Here is a 20,939-nt window from a genome sequence, read left to right on the forward strand (position 1 = left end):
CGGGGGGTAGTGTATAGATCGAGATCAAGAAAGATCGTCCACCTGGTTCATTCCCCAAATGGCCACAAAGGCCAGGGCTGGGCCAGGCCAAAGCCAGGATCCTGGAACTTTACCTGGGTCTCCCACGTGGGTGGCAGGGGCCCAAGCACTTGGGCCATCTTCTGCTGCTTTCCAAGGTGCATTAACAGGGAGCTGAGCAGCTGGGAACTGAACTGGTGCTCTGATAAGGGAATCCAGCATCACAGGTGGCAGCTTAACCTGCTGTGCCACAACACTGGCCACTCAGCTGTACTCTTTAATGGAATTTGAATCACATTATTGGCTGCAGGTCAGAGTCTGGGCACAGACACCCACACCCCTACTCATAGCCAGACTCCAGGCCTGCCAACCTTCATGTTCTTTCTCTGGGGGAGACTCTTTGGAGCTGTCAAGGAGCAGGGTTTTGAGCAAACAATCCCTTCTGCTTGGTGCACCTGTATCCATCAAGTTTTCTGTGGCTCTAAAGACATCTGCAAGCAGGCTCCTCCTGTGGATGCACCTGTATCACACCATATCATACAGTATTACACTGCCCCACAATTACTCATGGGCCACCTGTCTGTCTTCATCCTTAGGACCTAGGCTGGTTTAGGGCTTGGTGCACACTAGATATTCTATAAATATATATCAAAATAATACAATGTAGTTAAAGGAGGATATAAAGTGCACACTCAAAACCTTTCCTTTTCAAGGCATGCATTAGCAGGATGTTAGATCAGAAGCAGAGCCAGGCCTCAATCCAAGTCCTCCAACATGGGACACAGGTATCCCAGGGGCAGTTTAACCTGCTGTTTCACAAGGCCTCCCCCACACAGTGTGAATATGTACTGGCTGTTATTTACCTAAAATTCACCCTGTCAACCTTAAAGAAAAGCAGTTGTGGTCCACAGTTTCCAATTAGGTTCTGTCCCGAGACCCTCCTGGCACTCTGAAGGCCCATCCCCTAAATGCCATTGGTTGTGGTCCAGTGCCCTAGCCAGCCAAAGGAAACACAGCCAAGGACAACAGATGGGAAATGCTGCTGAAATCCCAGTGCTGAGGAGCAACCCAGACAGGACATTTCCAGTTACCTCCAGTGCTGGGACCTGAGCAAAGCCAGCCTCACTCCAGGCAGAGGAGGAAGGCGATGCAGACTGCTTTCCCCATGCATTCTGATGCGAACTGTACTCTCAGAAAACCTCAAAGCCTCTTGTGGTCCACCCAGCATGGGAGTTCCAGGAACATGTATTAAAGGTAGCGCTGGTGGAAGATGTCACATTCCCCAGCTGTGTAAAGGCTCAGGACTCTCGGTACCCACTCTGCACAATTCATCCGTTGCCCTAATCTATGTTCTCTTTGTAACGCTGTTGCCCAAATTAGAGAAATTTCATCTCTTTGTCACCTCTAAGGTGATTCCATTTTCTGTTGCCTTTGCCATGGAGGCCTGTTGGACGCTTTGAAACATCAAAGTCAAATGTGGCCGACGCCGCGGCTCAATAGGCTAATCCTCCACCTGCAGCGCCAGCATATGGGGTTCTAGTCCCGGTCAGGGCGCCGGTTTCTGTCCCGGTTGCCCCTCTTCAAGGCCCGGGAATGCAGTGGAGGATGGCCCAAGTCCTTGGGCCTTGCACCCGCATGGGAGACCAGGAGAAGCACCTGGCTCCTGCCTTCGGATCAGCACAGTGTGTCGGCCGCAGCACACGGGCCGCCGCAGCCATTGGAGGGTGAACCAATGGCAAAGGAAGACCTTTCTCTCTGTATCTCTCTCTTTCTCACTGTCCACTCTGCCTGTCAAAAAATTTTAAAAATTTTTAAAAATTAAATAAAATGTATGGGGTTGGGGGAGAATTGTGGCACAGTAGGTTAAGCAACTACCTGTGACTAGCACTAGAGTGCCAGCTTGATTCTCAGCTACTTATCTGCCTGTTAATAAGCCTTGGAAAGCAGAAGATGGCCCAAATACTTGGGTCCCTGGCACCCACATGGAAGATCATGACGAAGTTCCAGGCTCCTGGCTTCAGCCTGGCACAGCCCCAGCTGTTGTGGTTTTTTGGGGTATGACCCAGCAGAGGGGAGATCTATTCCTCTGCCTCTCTCTATAACTCTCAAATAATAAAATAAATCTTAGAAAACATATCTACTTCGGGGTCTGGCATTGTGGCACAGTGGGTTAAGCTGGTGATTTTGATGTCAGCATCCCATATCAGAATGCTGGTTAAAGTCCCAGCTGCTCTAGTTCTGATTCAGCTCCCTGCTACTGGGCCTGGGAGAACAATGGAAGCTGGCCCAAGTATGTCTGGGCCCCTTGCCACCTATGTGGGAGACCCTGATGGATTTATAGGCTCCTGGTTTCTACCTGGCACAGTCATTTGGAGAATGATCAAGCAAATGGAAAATCTGTGTCTCTCCCTCCCTCTCTGTCATTGCCTTTCAAATAAATAATTTTTTTTTACAAAAATCTACTTCTTCAGCCATCTATTCTTTTGTTCATGTAATCATTCAACAAAAAGTAAGTACTTATGTTCTGTGACCAAAAGCATACAAGGCCTCTGCATATGTGGGAAATGAATTAGCTTATGCAGGATGGCAACTGGTGCTTGGAGCCACCCAAGGAACAGTGGTGATTTTAGGTTCTTGGAGATGGTGTTATCTGCATGAGGAGCCGGCCAACAAGCGAGGGTTACCATTCAAACACAGGGAGGAAGCATCTGCCAGGTAAGGGTCAGGAAGACAGAGGCTCCCAGATGGACAGAAGTGGCAACAGACTTGACAGTAAGACAAGGTGATATTGGAGAGGACATGCAGGGTGGCCTGTGAACCTGGAAGCTACAGTAAGGAATCCAGAGTTCCTTCCAGCTTGCATGAGAAGCCACAGGATGGTTTGCAGCAGAGAAGTAAGTAGATAATGCTTATATTTATAAAATATCACTTTTACACCATAGACAAGAGTGGAACTGGAAATCCAAGTAGAAAAAGCTCCAGCACCCTGCAAAGGAGGGATGCTGTCCCAGGTAAAGTTGGCAACAATGGCAGGGACAGCAGAAGTGGAAGAATCTGGGCTCCTAACGGTTTTAATGAAAGTGATTTCTTAAATATACATTCAAGAGTGCCCAGCTGTTCCTGCTTTTGTAGCAATCCTCCCTAGAGCTCACAAACAAGAAGGAAGAAAGCTCTTTCTGCCATGTGCCAAGCACCGCCTTCCACAATAAGATATTGCAGGTGTTATTCTTCTAGCCTGACATCACTCCACCCCCAGATCACACAAGGATATCATCGTGGATTGAACAGGATTTGGCCCTCCAAACTTGAGCAGAGGCCTTGGGTTAATGATGAATGGACTAAGGATGGAGACTTGACCTAACTATTGTCCAGGAGGTGGACTCAGGAAGAGGTCTTAGGACACAGAGGGTGTGACCCTGGCAGGTAGTTCTTATCAGAGGGCTGGTTAATTAAGCCAAGATCAGCCCACATCCTCTCTGCTTCATGGCTTACCATGTGATCATCCCTCCGGCACCCTTCAGCCTCATCAGATGCCTGCGCCAACAGGGCTGCCTGATTTCAGACTGTGAAGCTTCAAACTGAGAGCTGAAATAAATCCTCCTTCCTAAGAAGCTCCTCTCAGGTATTTTAGTCAAAGACACAAAAAGCTGACTAATAGAGACTTCAAAAAGTTTATGGGAAATGAGATTAAAAGGCAAGTTTATTTTGGTGCAGAAAACTTTTTTTTTTTTTTTTTTGACAGGCAGAGTGGACAGTGAGAGAGAGAGACAGAGAGAAAGGTCTTCTTTTGCCGTTGGTTCACCCTCCAATGGCCGCCGCGGCCGGCGCGCTGCGGCCGGCGCACCGCGCTGATCCGATGGCAGGAGCCAGGAGCCAGGTGCTTTTCCTGGTCTCCCATGGGGTGCAGGGCCCAAGCACCTGGGCCATCCTCCACTGCACTCCCTGGCCACAGCAGAGGGCTGGTCTGGAAGAGGGGCAACCGGGACAGAATCCAGCGCCCCGACCGGGACTAGAACCCGGTGTGCCGGCGCCGCTAGGCGGAGGATTAGCCTAGTGAGCCGCGGCGCCGGCGGTGCAGAAAACTTTTGAAATCCATGCCAAGGGGTCTTCAAAAAGTTCATGAAAACATGCATTATGAAAAAACAATGCATGGATTCCAAAATATCCTTGGACCGCGGCAGATATAGTGCAACAGTTAGGCTGCTACTTGAGTTCCTGCAGCCCATATTGGAGAGCCCAAGTTCGAGACCCAGCTCTACTCTCCAGTCCAGCTTCCTGCTGATGCACACCCTAGGAGAAAACAGGTGATGGCTTCAGTGCTTTGGTCCCTGCCACCTGCATGGGAGACCCCAAGAGTGTTCCTGGCTCCTGGCTTTGGCCTTGCCCAGTCAAGGCTGTTACAGGCATTTGGAGAGTGAACTAACAGATAGAGGACCTCTCTGACTCTATCTTTAAATACATGTTTTAAAGGTCAAAAGGATAACCACAGAATGGGAGGAAACAGAAGTCATCTATTTGATAAAGAATTTATATCTAAATTAAGAACTAAAATTCAACAGAAAAATTCTGCACCAAAATGAACTCCTCTTTTAATTTCATCTTCCATGAACTTTTTGAAGTACTTTGTGCTTCTACACACCAATAACGACTTTATTACATTACCTATTGTTATCATTTTCCCTTTTCCTTCCTTAAATACCCTGGCACTTCTCCATAGATCCTACTCTAAGTACTCACTTTAAGGCAGCTGAGTTTTGGGGCATGTAGTGTTGCCTGCCTAGGGTTAAAATGGCATCTGTTCTCTCACCTGTCTGCCTTTGCCCCAACTGCTCTCCTGCGACAGTCACTTCTCCTTCCTCTTCACCCGGCTAATTCTGTTTTGTTGAAGATGCAGCATTGGGGCCATCTCTGCCAAAAGCACCAGCTATTCCCGGCCCACACCTTGGGAATCCCACACACGTTCCTGTTCACCTTGATCACACCACTCACCAGAGACACTTACCTCTTTTTCCTCACTTTGTCTCTCCTAGTGGACCCCAGGGGAGATGTCTTTCTTATCATTTTATCCCAGCAGGGATCAATGTGCCTGCTCAATTAATGCACAGGTATCTCATTCATTGTTGGTGGCAGTGTAAATTGGAAAACCATCTGACAGCAACTACTGAAGCAGAGGTTTTCAGTGACTACTGATTTTGCCCCAAGAGGACACTTGGAAATATCTGGAGACACATTTGATTGACTCAACTGGGGAAAAGGGCATTTATTAAATAGAGGCCTGGAATGCTGCTAGCTGTCCTACCATGCACAGAACAGCCCCCACAAAGAATTACCTACTGTAAAATGTCAATATGCCCAGGATGAAAGACCTTATTCTGAAGGTAAACAAATACCTACCCTATGACCCAGCAATCACACTCCTAGGTATATATGTCAAAGACAGATGATGTCCATGTCCATCAAAAAAACACATGCAAGGGATAAGATGTTTGGCCTAGGGGTTAAGATGCTGGTTAGCTAAGACACCTATATCCCCATTAGAGTATCTGTGTGTAACACCTGCCTCCGCCTCCGGACTCCAGCTTCCTGCTATTGCAGCCCCTGGAAGGCAGCAGTGATGGTTCAAGTAACCGGATTATTGCCATCCATGTGGGAGACCTGGGTGGAGTTCCAGGCTCCTGGCTTTGGCCCCAGCCAGTGGAACTGGGGGCATGGTGGGCTTTCAGGAAGTGAACCAAGCAATGGGAGTATTGTGCTCTCTCTCAGATAAATACTTTTTTAAAAACTACATGCAAGAATGCTTGTCACAGCTTCATTTATAAAAGCCCCTCAACTTGGAAGAACCCCAATGCCCACAGGTAGAAAAATGGATTAACTGTAGCATGTTTGGATAATGAGTATACCCAGCAATACAAAAGTGAGGCTGCTACATTCAATAACATGGATGATTCTTAAAGATAAAACCATGTAATAGGCAATATTGACCTACGGTGATGGAACTCAGAATAGCAGCTACCAGAGCAAGTGTGGCACAGTCATCATTTAGGATGCCCACAGCCCACACCCAAGTGCCACTTCAAGTCCCAGCTGCTCTGCTTCCGATCTGCCTTCCTAATAATGTGCCTGGAAAAGCAGCAGATGGCTCACGAGCCAGGGTCCCTGCCGTTCACACAGGAGACCTAGGTGGATTTCCTGTGGCTGCTCAGCTCCAGCTGTTGTGGCCATTTGGGGAGTAAATCAGTAGATGGAAGATCTTGCACTCGACACTCTCTATCACTCTGCCTTTCAAATAAAATAAATACATCTTTTAAAAAAGACGAGAACGGTGGCTGCCTCCAGGAGAAAGCAGGATGGAGCTCTTGGGGTGCTGGGCCTGTTCTTTACCTTGATCTGGGTGGTAGGTACATGGGTGTACACATGTAAGAATTCACTGATCTGTGCACGAATGACTCATGCACTACAGGTGTATCACATCCCAGTGACTTTTACTAAATCAAACAGTACCCTAAGAGCCACCCTACCCAAGGGAATCAGACACTGGTGTGCTGCCCTGTCAGCTAGCATAGGTTCTAATGGACTCTCTGGCATACTGCTGGCATGAGTTTAAGTAGGTACATCTCTGGAAGGTTCTTTCACAACAGCTATTGAAACCTTAAAAAGTGGATAAACTCTTTTCCATCATTTTATACTAAGATATACATTAAGGATGTGCCCACAAACTTACACTTCAAGACTATTCATCATAACATCAATATAACAGCAAAAAAAAAAAAAAAAAAAACACCAAAACCAAAACAAAGAAACACCTCAGTGCTAACCAAAGGGAACCATAGAATATTACGGATTCACTAAAATATCTTTTAAAAATGGAAATGGGAAAATGTTCACATATATTAATTACATTTAAAAATCAGGTCTCCCAGACAAAGATCCTGGCTCGTGGCTTCAGCATAGCCCACCCATCTGGAGAGTGAACCAGCAGATGGAAGATATCTCTCTGTGTGTCTCTCTCTCCCTCTCTCTATAACTCTTTCAAATAAATAAGTAAGTCTTTAAAAAAAAAAAGTCTCCCTCACAATATGTAATCTAAAATCTCTGAAGTATAGGTTCAATATGTCAACTGTAGTTATTGCTTATTAATTAAAGGCAATGGGATTCTAAAGAGCTTTTAATCATTTTTCTCATTTTTATTTGCTTTCCAAAATGAATACATATTACGTGCTAATAAGAAAAAATATACAGTCACGCTCTTAAAAAGGAAGGTGGGATTTAGATTTCAAAACTTGCTGCAGTGTGTCAAAGCCTACCTCCTGCAAAACACTACAAGCCCCCATGACAGGACACAGGGAGAGCAAGGATCAAATAAGGAACCAGAAAAATTCTAGGTTCCTCTCTTCCATATGGGGACTGTGGTGCTGATGACACAAATCTATTCATGTGTTAAAACTCAAAGAACTGTAAACCACCCCCCAACAAAGTTAAATGCAATCCCATGTACTATAATCAACATTTGTCTCAAAATATTTATATTTTGACTCAAAAATGTTCTAGTGGGTGGCAGTCCTAGTCCCAGCTGCTCCTCTTTCCATCCAGCTCCCTGCTAATGGTCTGGGAAAGCAGCAGCAGATGGCCCAAATGCTTGGGCCCCTGCACTCACATGGAAGACCTGGAATAAGCTCCTGGCTCTGGATCGGCTCAACTCCAGCTATTGCGGCCATTTGGAGAGTGAACCAGCAGACAGAAGACCCATCTCTGTCTCTCGCTCCCTCTGTCTGTAACTCTACCTCTCAAATAAATAAGTAAAATAGTTATTAAAAAAAAAAAGTTCTAGTAAAAAAAAAGTTTTACTTTTCCCAAATAATCAAGTCTGAATAGTTGGATAGTGATTACTTAACCAGGTAACCTCACCCCCATCAGACAGTGGCTCATAGACACACATGTATTCTCCTTAAAGCAGACATGGCAATTGTTCTGCCAGTGTGCTCGTGAAGAGTAAGTGTGATAATGCATGACAAAGCAAGCTACAAAGAGAACTACTGGTTCTCTCCAGGTGCCTGGTTCACCTAGCACACAGACAGACACCGGGAAAGGAGCCCAACGGTGAGGCCATGGCATGAGGGCACATGGTAGTCTGGCACTGGATTTCTTAGGGAGTGTTGCCCAAAGTTTCTCTTGTAGTCCACCAAGGTTCGAAGTTCCTCCTGCAGTTGCAGAATCGGAGGTAGCACTAAAGGTGGAGCAAGCGTCTTCCCAGAACATTATAGAGACAGATCCAGATATCTGAGCTCACAAACAGCTTCAAAGCAGACAGTCTTGGTTTAAATCTGATTTTCAGAGGAAAAAAAATTCTCTCTTGTTACTTGCTAGTCAAAAAGGCTTTAAACCAAATAAACCAAGGACAAACTGTGAAGATAAGATTCATTAATTGTCAAGGCCATATGTGTCTCTCCCCCTTCCCAAGGTCATGCCTCCCTAGTGAGTGATGAGAGGGCTGCTGTCCATGGGCAGAGAAAACCTCTTTGATGAAGTCCAGCCTCTAACAGAAAGAGCCAATGGCTCAGATCCCAGTCCCCAACGACAAAGGACCCGACAAAGCCAAACAGACCGGGACCCTGTAGCATGTGTGAATCTGCCTGTTCCTTTGCCTCTTCAGAGGGAACAGATCACAGGACTGCTTGGAATTAAAAAAACCAAAGGGCAGACGGGCCTGAATTTCATGTTGTTTCCAGAGAGTGAGCTCGCATGCTGTGTTGGTTATTTGTGCAGTGAGCAGGCAAGGCTGACAGCTTGAGGGGACTGTTTCAGGGACATCTGCTGCCAAGGCCCAGTAAGAGAGGGTCCTGGGCCCTGAGCTCCCAGGGAGCAGTGCAGCTCCCAGACTGACCCTCCATCCTGGCAGGGGTGAAGAGCCCGTCGGCAGCCCTGCAAGCAGTGTTTACATTTAAAGCATCTTGCAGGGATTCCACACCTGAAATCATAGCCAGAATCTGGCAGAGGTGACAGAAGACAAGGTGTGGCGAGAGGACCCTCTCCACCTGTAATTGCTGGCTGCAATCCCAACAGCCTACACCAGGACACTAACTATGCTGAAAACAGAAGGAAGGGGCTGGGCGGACTAGAACAGCTTGAAGACTGGTTGGTATCCTCAGCTACAGAAATGCTGCTGTTAGGGTTGGCCCCAGATCTAGCTCTGCTGCCTCCTCCTCTCAGCTGGATACCAGGCATCTCCTTACTGTGAGCACCCCCACTGCAGGGGCCACATGTACAGTGGTCTTGGTGTCTACCTCCCTCGGGTACAGGGACTCCCAGAAAAGGTTTCTAGAGCATCAGAAGGCTCAGAAGCAGCAGTTGTAACCTCTTTCTGATAGAAGGAACCCTACACGGTGCAAACTAGCGTGAGCAAAACACATTCATACACAGTACAGTTACACATTTCCACATCTGTGCGCTCACATATGACACACCTTGACTTACCTGTATGCACACCTGTTTTTACAATGGGAGCAAGGCAGAAAGCCTTGTGAATCTAGAATTCTGGGCTTTCCTTGTTGACAGTGACAGTGACAGCAGTGACAACAATTTCGGTGACAAAGTTCCTATTATGAAGCCTGATTACAGACGGATGTGTCACCTGCTTGCTCTTCTCCCAACCCCACCCCACTCACTCCTTAACAAACTGGGGGACAAAGACCGGAGAGAGAGCTCCAGGCTACATTCCTTGCAAGTGAGGAACACACGCTTTTGAGAGTGTCTTAGATACACTTCGTAAATCCAGCAGGCTATACCTCTCATAGTGGCTGGGCTGTGCTCCTGCCCTCTTAATAAACAGATCCATCTCTCTCCACACCGCTAAGTGTAAGGACCTTCTCTGACTACCCCTGTATATTCCTACATCTATTTTCAGCTTCCATAAATCATATTCCATTGTTTCAGGAAAATCTGACCTCAAGCTTAACAAGACACCAGTCTCATCTCCCCAATCTCCACCTCCAATTTCCCTCTGGGGGAGGGTGTTGCAGAGAGGAAATTCTAAATTAGATGTGGATTTAAAAGGGTTTTAAAGATGTCACACAAAAACGGAAAACAAAGCCAGTCTAAATGCCAACAACCACCTACTAATGTCTTTGGTTAAGGGGCTTGGCTGTAATTTTTAGGTCCAGGTGGGGACTTCACGGGCATCTTCAGGAGGCAGAATTTGAACCTAATGCCAAATGACACACGATACTGCGCTACATGAGCGTAAGTGCTGCAGTGGCTAGATTAAATGACTGCTGCAGAATTGTTCCCATTTACAAGCTACTAAGAAATACAAGATTGCTTTAAAATCTATCACAGTGTGCTCAGCCTTCTCACACCAGCACACTCGGGCCATAACTAGGCCTAACCTGGCACAATTCTTTATTTTGGCCTGGGATACAGACTTGCTGCAATCTCCCAGGTGGATTTGTATCTCAGCTGTTCCAAGCTGCAAACTGGATCACAGATGCTCACAGCACAAGTCTGTCTACCCAGGACTCCGCGATGGTACAATTCTTAAAGAGCCGATACAGAAAACAGCTGTCCACAGCAGGAAGACCTTAATGACAGCCTGGAAAATGCAGGGCCGTATAAAATTACTGTGCTGAGTGATTCTGAAAATTCTCAAACTCTTAATTCCAGCCCCAAAACACTGCACAGGGAGCCCGGACCTTGCAAGCCCAGCTGGAGCGCAGCTCCTCCACCCTGCAACCTGCCAGGGATTTGCAGCCCACTCCTTTCAGAGAGGGGCAGGCCAACCCTACCAGCCTCCTGGCAGGCTGCAGGCACCTGCCAGAGGTTCCTTGGGCCTGCCCTCCTATACACCATGTTCCCGACTCGGTGAACAAGAACCAGAAAAAGCCACAAGAAAAGCCGCATGGTGTCCAGGGTAGCCACTCCCTGGCCCTCATCAACACGGGCTGCGCACACTGGTGCAGATGAACATGGCGTTTAGGATCCTGGCTGGTGGGTGGTGCAACGAGGAAGAGCAGCAGGAAGGGAGGCTGGTTCTCCGAAGGGCAAGGTCGCTGAGCTTCTGCAGGCTACGTGGTGATAGTTTAAAACCCAACTCCCGCGAAAGCAAGCAGTCAGAAGAACTACAGCAGGCGGAGCGGCCAGCCCTCCGGCCACCTTCTCCAGGCGCCCCCAGCTTGTCCACGGCAATGGTAAGCGGAACACACCTGAGCGCGCCTACTAGAGGCACCAGGCACCTGAACGCTGCTGAACCGGTCCCTTCAGTCTCCGTTCTCAACAAGATTCCCAGGGGCGCGGACAGGGAAAGTTTCTCAGATTAAAGCGAAAACTAAACCGATTAAACCACTCCCTGGGTCTGGCTCCAATCACTACCTGCCTCACCCCTGGCACCCCCTGGGTGACGACAGCTCTGCGGCCCTCAGAGCCGAACGACCCCCGCCCTCCCCAACCCCATCACGCCTCATTACTGGTCAATAATCCTAGGAAAGTCCAACTTGAACCCATTCCGGAGGTCCGACCCCTACAGGTGTGACCGGTTTCCGGGGTAGAACGCTGGGACACGCCCATCCAGTGAAGACAGTCCCTGGACGCCCGCGTCCTCGGCCAGAGCGCCTGCCAGAGCCCCCACCCAAGAGGAATCTGGAGCCCCCCAGGAGTGTAGGGATCTCGCACTTCAAATCCCCTGCTCCCGCAACCTCATTTGTTTCCTGGAACGCACAGCTGCCACTGACGAAACCGCCCACGGGGCATCTGCAAGGTACGTGCTCCGGCACTCTCCCAGGCCAGGATCCGCGCGCCGCGCCCCCACACCCCTGCCCGCCAGCCGCCCCTTACCGCCGGTGTCCTCGAAGCGCGGGGGCGGGCGGTCCCGCAGCGCGGTGCTCCAGCCCGCGCCGGCCTCGTCCTCCTCAGGATCCTGCGCGTCCTGGGCGCCGGGCGGCGGCGGCGGGCCGGCTGGAGTCCCCGGGAGGCCCGGGCGCTCGCGCTCGTCGTCCGAGGAGGCGGCCGAGGAGGAGCGCGAGGCGGCCGAGGTGCTGTAGAAGGGGTTCCCGCCGCTGTCCGGGCCTGACTCGCCGAACACATCGTCCGAGATGTGCAGGCTCTCGTAGCGCGCGCGGGCGGCCTCGAGCAGCGCCGGCGCCTTCCTCCGCGCGCCCCCGCCGCCCTCGGCCATGGCCCCAGCCGCCGCCCGAGCGCCCGCTCCCCACAGCGCCTCCCAGCCGCACGCGCCGGGCCCCGGGCCCGCGCCGCGGCCCGCCGCCCCCCACCAGCGCAGCCCGCAGCACAGCGTCCGCCGCCCCGTGCCCGGCCGGCCCGCCGTCTTGGCCGCCTCGGGCCCAGCGCCCGGGGATGCGCCCTCGGAGCTCGGGCGCCGCAGGTTGCGGCCGCGGCAGGAGGCGAGCTGCGCGCCGGGAAGGCAGGGGCTGCAGGCGACACCAGACGCCGGCGCCGCTGCCGTGTCTCAGTCGCTCGCCGCCGCCCGGCCCGCCGCGTCCCCGTGCGCCCTCCCCGCGGCACCCGGCGCACCGCGGCCGACCTTCCCGGGCGCGAGCTGCCGGCGCCGGGCCCCGCCTCCTCGCACCTTCAGCCTGCCGGCCAATGGGAAGCCCAGCCCGGGCGCGGTCAGGGAGAGCGGGGCGGGCCTTGCGCCGGGGATGCCCCCGCCCCCTTAGCCGGGCGGGGCTCGGCGAGCGGCCGGGGCGGGAGCCGAGGAGGAAGACTGCGGGCCAGTGGCTCGGACCAGTCCTCTCAGGCCGGGATGCACCGCCGCGGGCGGCCTCCCGCAGGCCCCGCTGCTGTCCCCGCGGAGGGTGGCGGCCCAGCGAGCTTTCCCGCTCGCGGGAGACTGAGGACGCGGCGCCGAGCCCCCGGCTCGCGGTCGGGTTTCGCAGTCCGCGCCCGGCTCCAGGGAGCTGTTCGCCCCAGTGGTTCTGAACCAGGCGCTGCGGAAACGCTCCAGGTAGGCGGCCGGCCCCGAGGGGTCGACACTCGCCGCGGCGGCGGCGGCGGCTGCGGCGGCGGCTGCTGCGAGTCGTAGGTCACCGCGAAACACACAGGGCTGGAACCTCACCCTAACGAGGAGCCTCGTCTCGCCTGCCCATTTCTGGGGTCCGATGCTAACTCAGCCTTGCTTCAGTGTTCCTGCAATTTTAGGGTGACGGCAGTGGAGTTAGGTGGATAGTCATTCCTCATCATCTTTGCCGTTCGATACCTTTTGGACTCAAAATATTCATTACTTCCAAAATCCTGAGTACCCGACTCTGTCTTTTAACCTCTGCTACGCACATGCATTTGACACACTCATCTTTGAAAATGTGACCCCGTCACCAGTGCTCCGATAAACAATAGAACGGGAAGGCTGCATCTGCCCGTTTTCCTGGGGCAAGGGTGTGCAGCCGTCTTCCTGGGGATGGCGATCATATATTCAGACTGTCTTGTCTTCCTGAATGCCCCTTCTACGAGCCCCCTCCCCGCCATCCCTCGCACACAAACCGTGCAATAAGTCACATTAATGGTAAGTGGATCGTCAAATCACTTTCACTCAGAAATAAAATAAATCCACGGAGATGTAAAGGGCTTACAAATCCTACTGGGAGTAACTAAATAATAATTACACAAAACAGAAAGACGTGCTATTTCTGAGCGCACATAAAGGATGGAGATGAGGCCATTAGTGAGGTCAGTTCTACCTCCTGAGTCAGCCTCCTTCCTTCCCCAGCCCCTGTGTGTCCTCCACCCAAACCAGAGGCTCTGTACAGGCATCAGTTTGTGATGACCACTAACACAATATATAAAAAGGAAAGGATTCACCTAACATTGCTTGCTATATGGATCGGCTGGCTGATACATGATCAAGTGTTTACAAAGGATTTCCACTCCCTTGCAAGAGCAGTGCCACAGAAAAGGGCTGGTTTCCAGCATGTCTCTATGTGGTGTTAACCAGACCAAAGATTTCAAAGAGAGCACAGTTGGTCAGACTTCCCTGGAAGGGTCATGCCGAAGCATGGGATGAAGATACAAGGAGCAAGCTGAGACTCTAGCTCAAGTTCAAATTCTGCAATTAAAAAATTTGTAAGACTTTGGGGCCAGTGTTGTGCTGTAGCAGGTAAAGCTGCCACCTGCGACACCAGCATCCCAGATGGGCACTGGTTCCTGTCCAGGCTGCTCCACTTCTGATCCAGCTGGAGACCAGGATGAACGTCTTGGCTCCTGTCTTCGTCTTGGCCCAGCGCTGGCTGTTACAGCCATCTGGGGAATGGGCCAGTGGATGGAAGATCTCTCCCTTTGTGTCTCTCCCTTTCTCTCTGAAATGCTGACTTCCAAAAAATAAATAAAACATTTTGTAAGACTCCTGCAAGATTTCACGTTATCCAAGAAAATACTTGAATAAATGGGTAAATGTTGTGGCACAGCAGGTCAAGCCACCACTTGCAATGCCAGCATCCCATTATTGGAGTGCCCATTTGAGTCCTGGCTCCTCTGTTTCTGATCCAGCTTCCTGCTGATGCACTTTGGAAGTAGCAAATGATGGCCTAATTTCTTGGGCCCCTGCCACCCATGTAGGAGACCCTGATAGAGTTCTGGCCTCCTGACTTCAGCCTTAGCTGTAGTGGCCATTTGGAGAATGAACTAGTGGATGAAAGATTCATTCTCTTTCTCTCTCTCCCTGCTCTCTTGCTCTACCTTTCAAAAAAAATAAATTTTTAAAAAAAATCATAATTAAGTGGGACCCAGAGGGGTAAAAATTCATAGAAAACAGTTTCTTCTCTTCTTCAGTGAGCCAAGGAAAAAGTCTGCAGCTAAGGCGTGTGTTTTAAAAACAGCAGATTAGGGCCAGGGTTGTGGCATAGCAGGTAAAGCTACTGCCTGCAACACCAACATCCCGTGTGGGTGCTGGTTCATGTCCTGGCTGCTCTACTTCCAATACCACTCCCTGCTAATGGCCTGGCTAACCACATGGGAGAGCTAGAAGCTCCTGCTTCTGGCTTCAGCATGACCCAGCCCCAGACATTATAGCCATCTGAGGAGTGAACCAATGGATGGAAGATCTCTCTCTCTCTCTCTCTCTCTCTCTCTCTTTCTCTCGCTCTCTCTGTCCCCCCTGCCCATAATTCTGACTTTCAAATAAATAAATAAATCTTTAAAAACAAAAGAGAAAAAAAACCCCAGTGGGTTGTTTTGCTACTTATTGGAAGCTTAGTACAAAGCAGTAACAATTACAAAGATGGACAGAGTCTTGCTTTGCCCCTAATTTGCATTTGTATGGTGATAATTCCAAGGAAACCCTGTATCCTGCTTCCTAAGCTTAAAAGTGCTTGCAGTTCATCCAGCATACAACATTGGGAAGGGGGTTGTTAATTGGCCACCAAAGAAACAGATTGAGAGGTCAAATTATTACCCTAAAGCTTGTCAAATAAAAATTAAATGACTGTTTCAGCTCAGAGTCAAGTGTTTGCATGTTAACCAAATGTGTCCAAACAAGAAAAGTAAAAATATTCTAACCTTCGAAGACAGGTGAGCACATCTCACTGTGAAGAGAGGAGTGGAGAGGATACAAAACTACTGGGAAACAAAGACATTTCTCATCTCCTGGATTTCTCCTGCTTGATGCTACCATTGTGATTCTACATCATTAACTTCTATTGGTAATGTTATTTGTGATGGTAATTACAGGATCAATATCACACTGAAATATTTAACTGTAAGTCATTTGAAAACATCTTCCAAATAATTTAACTTTGAAATATAATTAATTTTAGACTAATATTGAGCTTTTGGTTATGGTTTTCCCAAGAGCACCAGGTGGTAAAAGCAATCCACTTGTGTAGTAGATTCCTTAGGTTTTGTTAAGCCAACCATTGTGTTTTTCTCCAACTGGAGCTATTTTTCATTGATTCTAAACCTCCTTACATGTGATAGTGCACAATTGTTTTGTGTATGACTGAGAGAGAAAAGGATGTCAGGGAAAACTATGATACAAATTCACTTTTGATTTTTATTTGAGTTTATTTTAAAAGCTCTTTGATAATTATTTGGATAGGTAATTGTCATGTATCACTTTAATGCATAAATATAGATAACAACTAAAGCAACTGGTTCAATTTTTCCAAATTTCAGAATCTCACTATCAGAAGAGGGAAAAAATAGGTCAGGCATTTATCCTAGTGATTAAAATGCCTATTAAGACACCCATGCCTCACATTGCAGTATTGGGGTTTAATACCAGGCTATGGCTCCCGGAAGGTCGTGGAGATGACTCCAGTCACTGGGTTCCTGCCACCCATGTGGGAGACCTGGATTATCTTCCCAGCTCTTGTCTTGGGTCCTAGCCCAAAGACCAAACCATTACCGGTATTTGAAGAGTGAACAAGTGGATAGGAGCTCTCTCTGTCTCTCTCTCACTCTGAATTTCTGCCTCTTAAAAAGAGAGAGAGAGAGAGAGAGAGAGAAAGAAAGAGAAAACAATACTCTTGCTGTCCTTATTTGCTTTCTGTTTTTAAAAAAATTTTATTTATTTGAAAGTCAAGAGTTTCAGAGAGAGAGAATGAAAGAGAGAGAGAGGTACCTTCCAGCTACTGGTTCACTCTCCAGATGGCCACAATGACCTGCACTCAGCCAGGGTGAAGCCAGGGGCCAAGAGCTTCATTCAGGTCTCCCACATGGGTGCAAGGGCCCAAACACTTGGGTCATCTTCCTCTGCTTTTCCCAGTCAGTTAGCAGGGAACTGGGCCAGAAGTGGAACAGCCAGGAGATGAGCTTGTGCCCCTATGGGATGCTGGCATCACAGCAATGGCTCTGCCCACTCCACCACAACCCCAGCTGCCTTACGTACTTTCTAACTCAAGAGTTGTCGATTCCCAGGTTTTTTTCCACAATGTGCTCCTCTGAGCCACTCAGAGCCTGTGTGATGCTACTTTTTTCAAAAAGATTTATATATTATGTATTTAAAAGGCAGTAATGGGCAGGGGGAGACAGAGGGAGAGAGAGATCTTCCATCTGCTGGTTCACCCCAAATGCCTGTAATGGCCAGGGCTAGGCCAGGCCCAAGCCTTGAGCCAGGAACTCCATCAGGGTCCTCCACATGGGTGACAGGAACTTGGGAATCAGACCATCATCTGCTGCCTCCCAAGCACGTTAGCAGTAAGTTGCATCAGAACTGTTGAGTAACCAAGACTCGAACCAGGCCCTCTGATAGAGGATACAGGTGTCTCAGTGGCAACTGAACCCGTTGTGCCACAACACCCACCCCACTGCATTTCTTATAGAATTGTTCCCCCCAACATCCAGACTGCTGGCAGCAGGAGAAGAAAACCAAACCAAAACGCCAAGGAGCATGCCCCAGCCTCACAGGCAGGGCATGGCTAAATCTGTCACCTGGTTTGATGCTGATATTTTGCTTATTTTGTTTTATCGTATCCAGTGTTTTTTTTTAAATTAATTAATTTATTTATTTATTTGAAAGGCAGTTACAGAGAGGCAGAAACAGAGAGAGAAAGAAAGGTCTTCTATCCGCTGGTTCACTCCCCAGATGGCCTCAACAGCTGGAGCTGTACCAATCTGTATGCAGGAGCCAAGAGCTTCTTCCAGGTCTCCCACATGGGTGCAGGGGCCCAAGGACTTTGGGCCATCTTCCACTGCTTTCCCGGGCCATAGCAGAGAGCTGGATCGGAAGTGGAGCAGCTAGGACTTGAACCGGTGCCCCAATGGGATGCTGGCACTGCAGGCGATGGCTTTATCCACTATGCCACAGCACTGGCCCCATTCAAACAGGTCTTAGAAGGCCTGTGGCCTGACATGCTGAAGGGTGTATGAAGCCAGGCACACTCTAGGAATAGCAATTGAGTTGGCCTGGGCTCAGGCTATGGTTACTGCTTAGGGACTTACACCTGCTGTAAGATGATTCTTAATGTTGGAGATGTGAAATGTACACAAAGGGGATGGGGCATCTTAGAATCAGTCAAATACAGTATGTTGTTTCCTGTGGGTACTTTTTTGATACTTGGTTTTGTAAATGGCCAGGCTGCTGCAGGAAAAAGAAGAGAACAAAGATTCTAAGTTGGCAGAGAATGTCCTGGCTGCACAGGACAGATGAGGCTTGGGAAGGCTGTGTGTCTGTCACTGTGAATAGAGAGGGCAGAGGTAAGGTCAGTCCAACTGCTACTTCTCCCCACACTGCCTTCTTGCCATAAAGGACAGAGGCTAGAGCCAAGGAGAAGTTCTAGAGGAAGAAAAAGAATGTAGCTGCTAAACCATGGCCAGCATGTGAGGGAGGAGGTTGGAGGTAAATCTGCAGAACACAGGGTGGCATTTGGAGTTGTGTCTGACTCAGGAACCTGAGGACCCAACCTTCCCACATGCTTTTAAATGGCGAAGTTGTCTAGGACCCAGCACAGAGAGGCAGAGAGAAGGAAAATGGCAAAACTAAGGAAAAGTCTCTGGAAAAATCCCTCTTGTGATTGGGATGCTATGACTTTGCCATTAATTGATTCATTCGTTTAATCACTAATTCATCAAATATATATTGAGTACTTATTACATGTCAGGTCCTCTTCTAGGCACTGGGAATAAATCAAAGAAGAATGGAAATGATTCCTTTCATCACACTTACATTCTACTGCATAGGGAGAGAAGAGAACAAAATAAATAAATAAATAAACCAATTAGTGTATATATGTCAGTTATTTTTTAAAGATTTATTTATTTATTTGAAAGGCAGAGTTACAGAGAGGCAGAGGCAGAGAGAGAGAGAGAAAGAGAGAAAGAGAAAAGTCTTCCATCTGCTGGTTCACTCCCCAAGTGGCCGCAACATCTGGAGCTGGACCAATCTGAAGCCAGGAGCCAGGAGCTTCTTCCAGGTCTGCCATGCAGGTGCAGGGGCCCAAGGACTTGAGCCATCTTCTACTGCTTTCTCAGGCCATAGAAAAGAGCTGGATCATAAGTGGAGCAGCCAGACTGGAACCGACACTGCAGGTAGCGGCTTTACCCACTATGCCACAGCGCCGGCCCCTATATGTCAGTTATTGATAAGAGCTAAAAAATAGAGGGACAGAGATTGATGGTGATTGTGATGGTGGTAATTGTTGTGTGTGTGCATTTGTATGTGTGTGTTTATATAAATTGGTTGGGAGAAATTTAATCTGCTAGGGTAGCATTTGATCAGATCTTAAATGGATTAGGAGAGTACATTAGTCAGTTCTCCATTACTATAATGAAATACTTGAAGCTGCATAGCTATAGCAAAGAGGTTTATTTAACTCACAGTTCTGGAGGTTTAAGTGTGTGATGCTGGTATCAACTTTTCTCTGATGGGAACTTCATAGTGGATGGCATCCTGGTACTAGCAAGTGCAGGAGCAAGAGATCACAATCACCAACCAGGAAGCCAAAGAGGCTGGGGTATGGCCAGGTTTGTTCTTTTTGTAACAGTCTCCCTTGAGCACTGATATAGGAGGCATGTTCCAAATAACATGGAAACCTTCCACTGAGGTCTCACTGCCTCCAAACATCACCACCCTGAGGACCAAGCCTTAAACACACGAAGCCCTAGGGACAAACTGTCCCCACACCAGAGCAAGGAACAAGTCACGTGCATTCCAGGAAAAGGGAGTAAGTGCCATAGCCCCAGGCAGAAGCACACTGTTCCTGATAAACGCCAAGGAGGCCAATGAAGCTAAAGCTGGGGAGGCTGAGAGAAAAATTACAGATGAAATTGGAGAAGAATTTGATTTGAGTGTTATTTATTTTATTTGAGAGTCAGAGAGGGAGAGAGAGAATGAGAGAGTGCCCATCCATCGGATCACTCCCTGAATGCCTACAACTACCAGGGCTGGACCAGGGAGCCAGGAATTCAATGCAGGTCTCCCACATGCGTGGCAACACCCAATCACTTGAGCTATCACCTCTGCCTCCCACAGTTTGCATTAACAGGAAGTTGGAATCAGGTGCTAGAACCAGGTACTTAACAGAGGCACTCCAGTGTGGGAAGCATTTGTCGTGATTGCCAGGTTAAATACTTGCCCTGGAAGTTGGGTGTTCAATTTTGTAAGACTTTGAATTTTATTTTGTTGGAAATGACCAAGCACTGCAGAGCTTAGCGCTCTAGAGAAGTGAGATCCGATTTGAATTTATTTTTGTTTTTATAAAATATTTATTTTATTTATTTAAAAGGCAGAGTTACAGGGGGCCGGGGAGAGAAAGAGAGAGAGGGGAGAGAGAGAAAATCTTCCATCGGCTGATTCACCCTCCAATTGGCTGTAAAGGCCAAGGCTGGGCCAGGCAGAAGCCAGGAGGCTGGAACTCCCACATGCGCAGAAGAGGCCATCTTCCATTGCCTTCTCTGGCACATTAGCAGAGAGCTGGATCAGAAGCAGAGCAGCTGGACTCAAACTGGCACTTTGACATAGGATGGCAGCTTTGCAGGCAGTGGCTTAACCTGTTGCACCACAAGCTAGCCCCCTGACTTGAATTTGAAGGGCCTCAGTTTAGTCTCTTAATGGAAAATAGAGGGAAGCAAAGAAAAGCAGAATCAGCAAGAGCAGATACAATTGCCTCAATCCAGCCCATAGAAGTGGGTGTTTGGGACCACACTGGCGGCGATGGATATGGTGAGAACTGGTCAGATCAGAATATATCTTGAGGGCAGAATCCACAGCTTTTGTGAAGACATTGAACGTGGGCAGTGAGGAAGAGATGAGTTGAGACTGATACCACAGTTTTTTGCCTGATCTACAACAAGAGCAGCAGGATTAGAAAGGAAGAACTAGAGCGTAGTTTAGGACATTTGATTTTAATGCATCTGAAGACATGAACCCAGAGTTCCAGCACCAGATCCAGGCTGCAGATTCTCCTGCCTTTCTTTTTCCTGTTCCCCCTTGTACCCCAAGCCTGGTCATAGAAACCAGAACCCCTATCCCCAAAAAACAGACATAAAAC

The 20,939-nt window shown here is 48.8% G+C and overlaps 1 protein-coding gene and 1 long non-coding RNA gene across 5 annotated transcripts in view; one reads left to right on the forward strand and one right to left on the reverse strand.

Moving 5' to 3' along the window:
• The window catches only part of PGBD5 (piggyBac transposable element derived 5), a 95,930-nt gene extending 83,345 nt beyond the window's left edge, over positions 1–12,585 (reverse strand). Inside the window, exon 1 of the mRNA XM_051820694.3 lies at positions 11,842–12,585. Coding sequence (XP_051676654.1) covers positions 11,842–12,181 — 340 coding nt within the window. The 5' untranslated portion in view covers positions 12,182–12,585. The remainder of the gene's footprint in view (positions 1–11,841) is intronic.
• LOC149122590 (uncharacterized) overlaps positions 10,780–20,939 on the forward strand; it is a 128,700-nt gene continuing 118,540 nt past the window's right edge. For 3 of the 4 annotated variants that reach the window (XR_016218965.1, XR_016218967.1, XR_016218968.1), the window contains exons 1-2: positions 10,780–11,198; positions 11,534–11,764. This is a non-coding gene — a long non-coding RNA (uncharacterized LOC149122590). Of the gene's footprint in view, positions 11,199–11,533; positions 11,765–15,518; positions 15,677–20,939 lie in introns of those variants that run through there. The other variant, XR_016218969.1, reaches the window with a different exon arrangement.

Source organism: Oryctolagus cuniculus, chromosome 13 (genome assembly GCF_051225735.1).
Source record: "Oryctolagus cuniculus isolate XC-2025 breed Fujian yellow rabbit chromosome 13, ASM5122573v1, whole genome shotgun sequence".
Classification (NCBI taxonomy): domain Eukaryota; kingdom Metazoa; phylum Chordata; class Mammalia; order Lagomorpha; family Leporidae; genus Oryctolagus; species Oryctolagus cuniculus.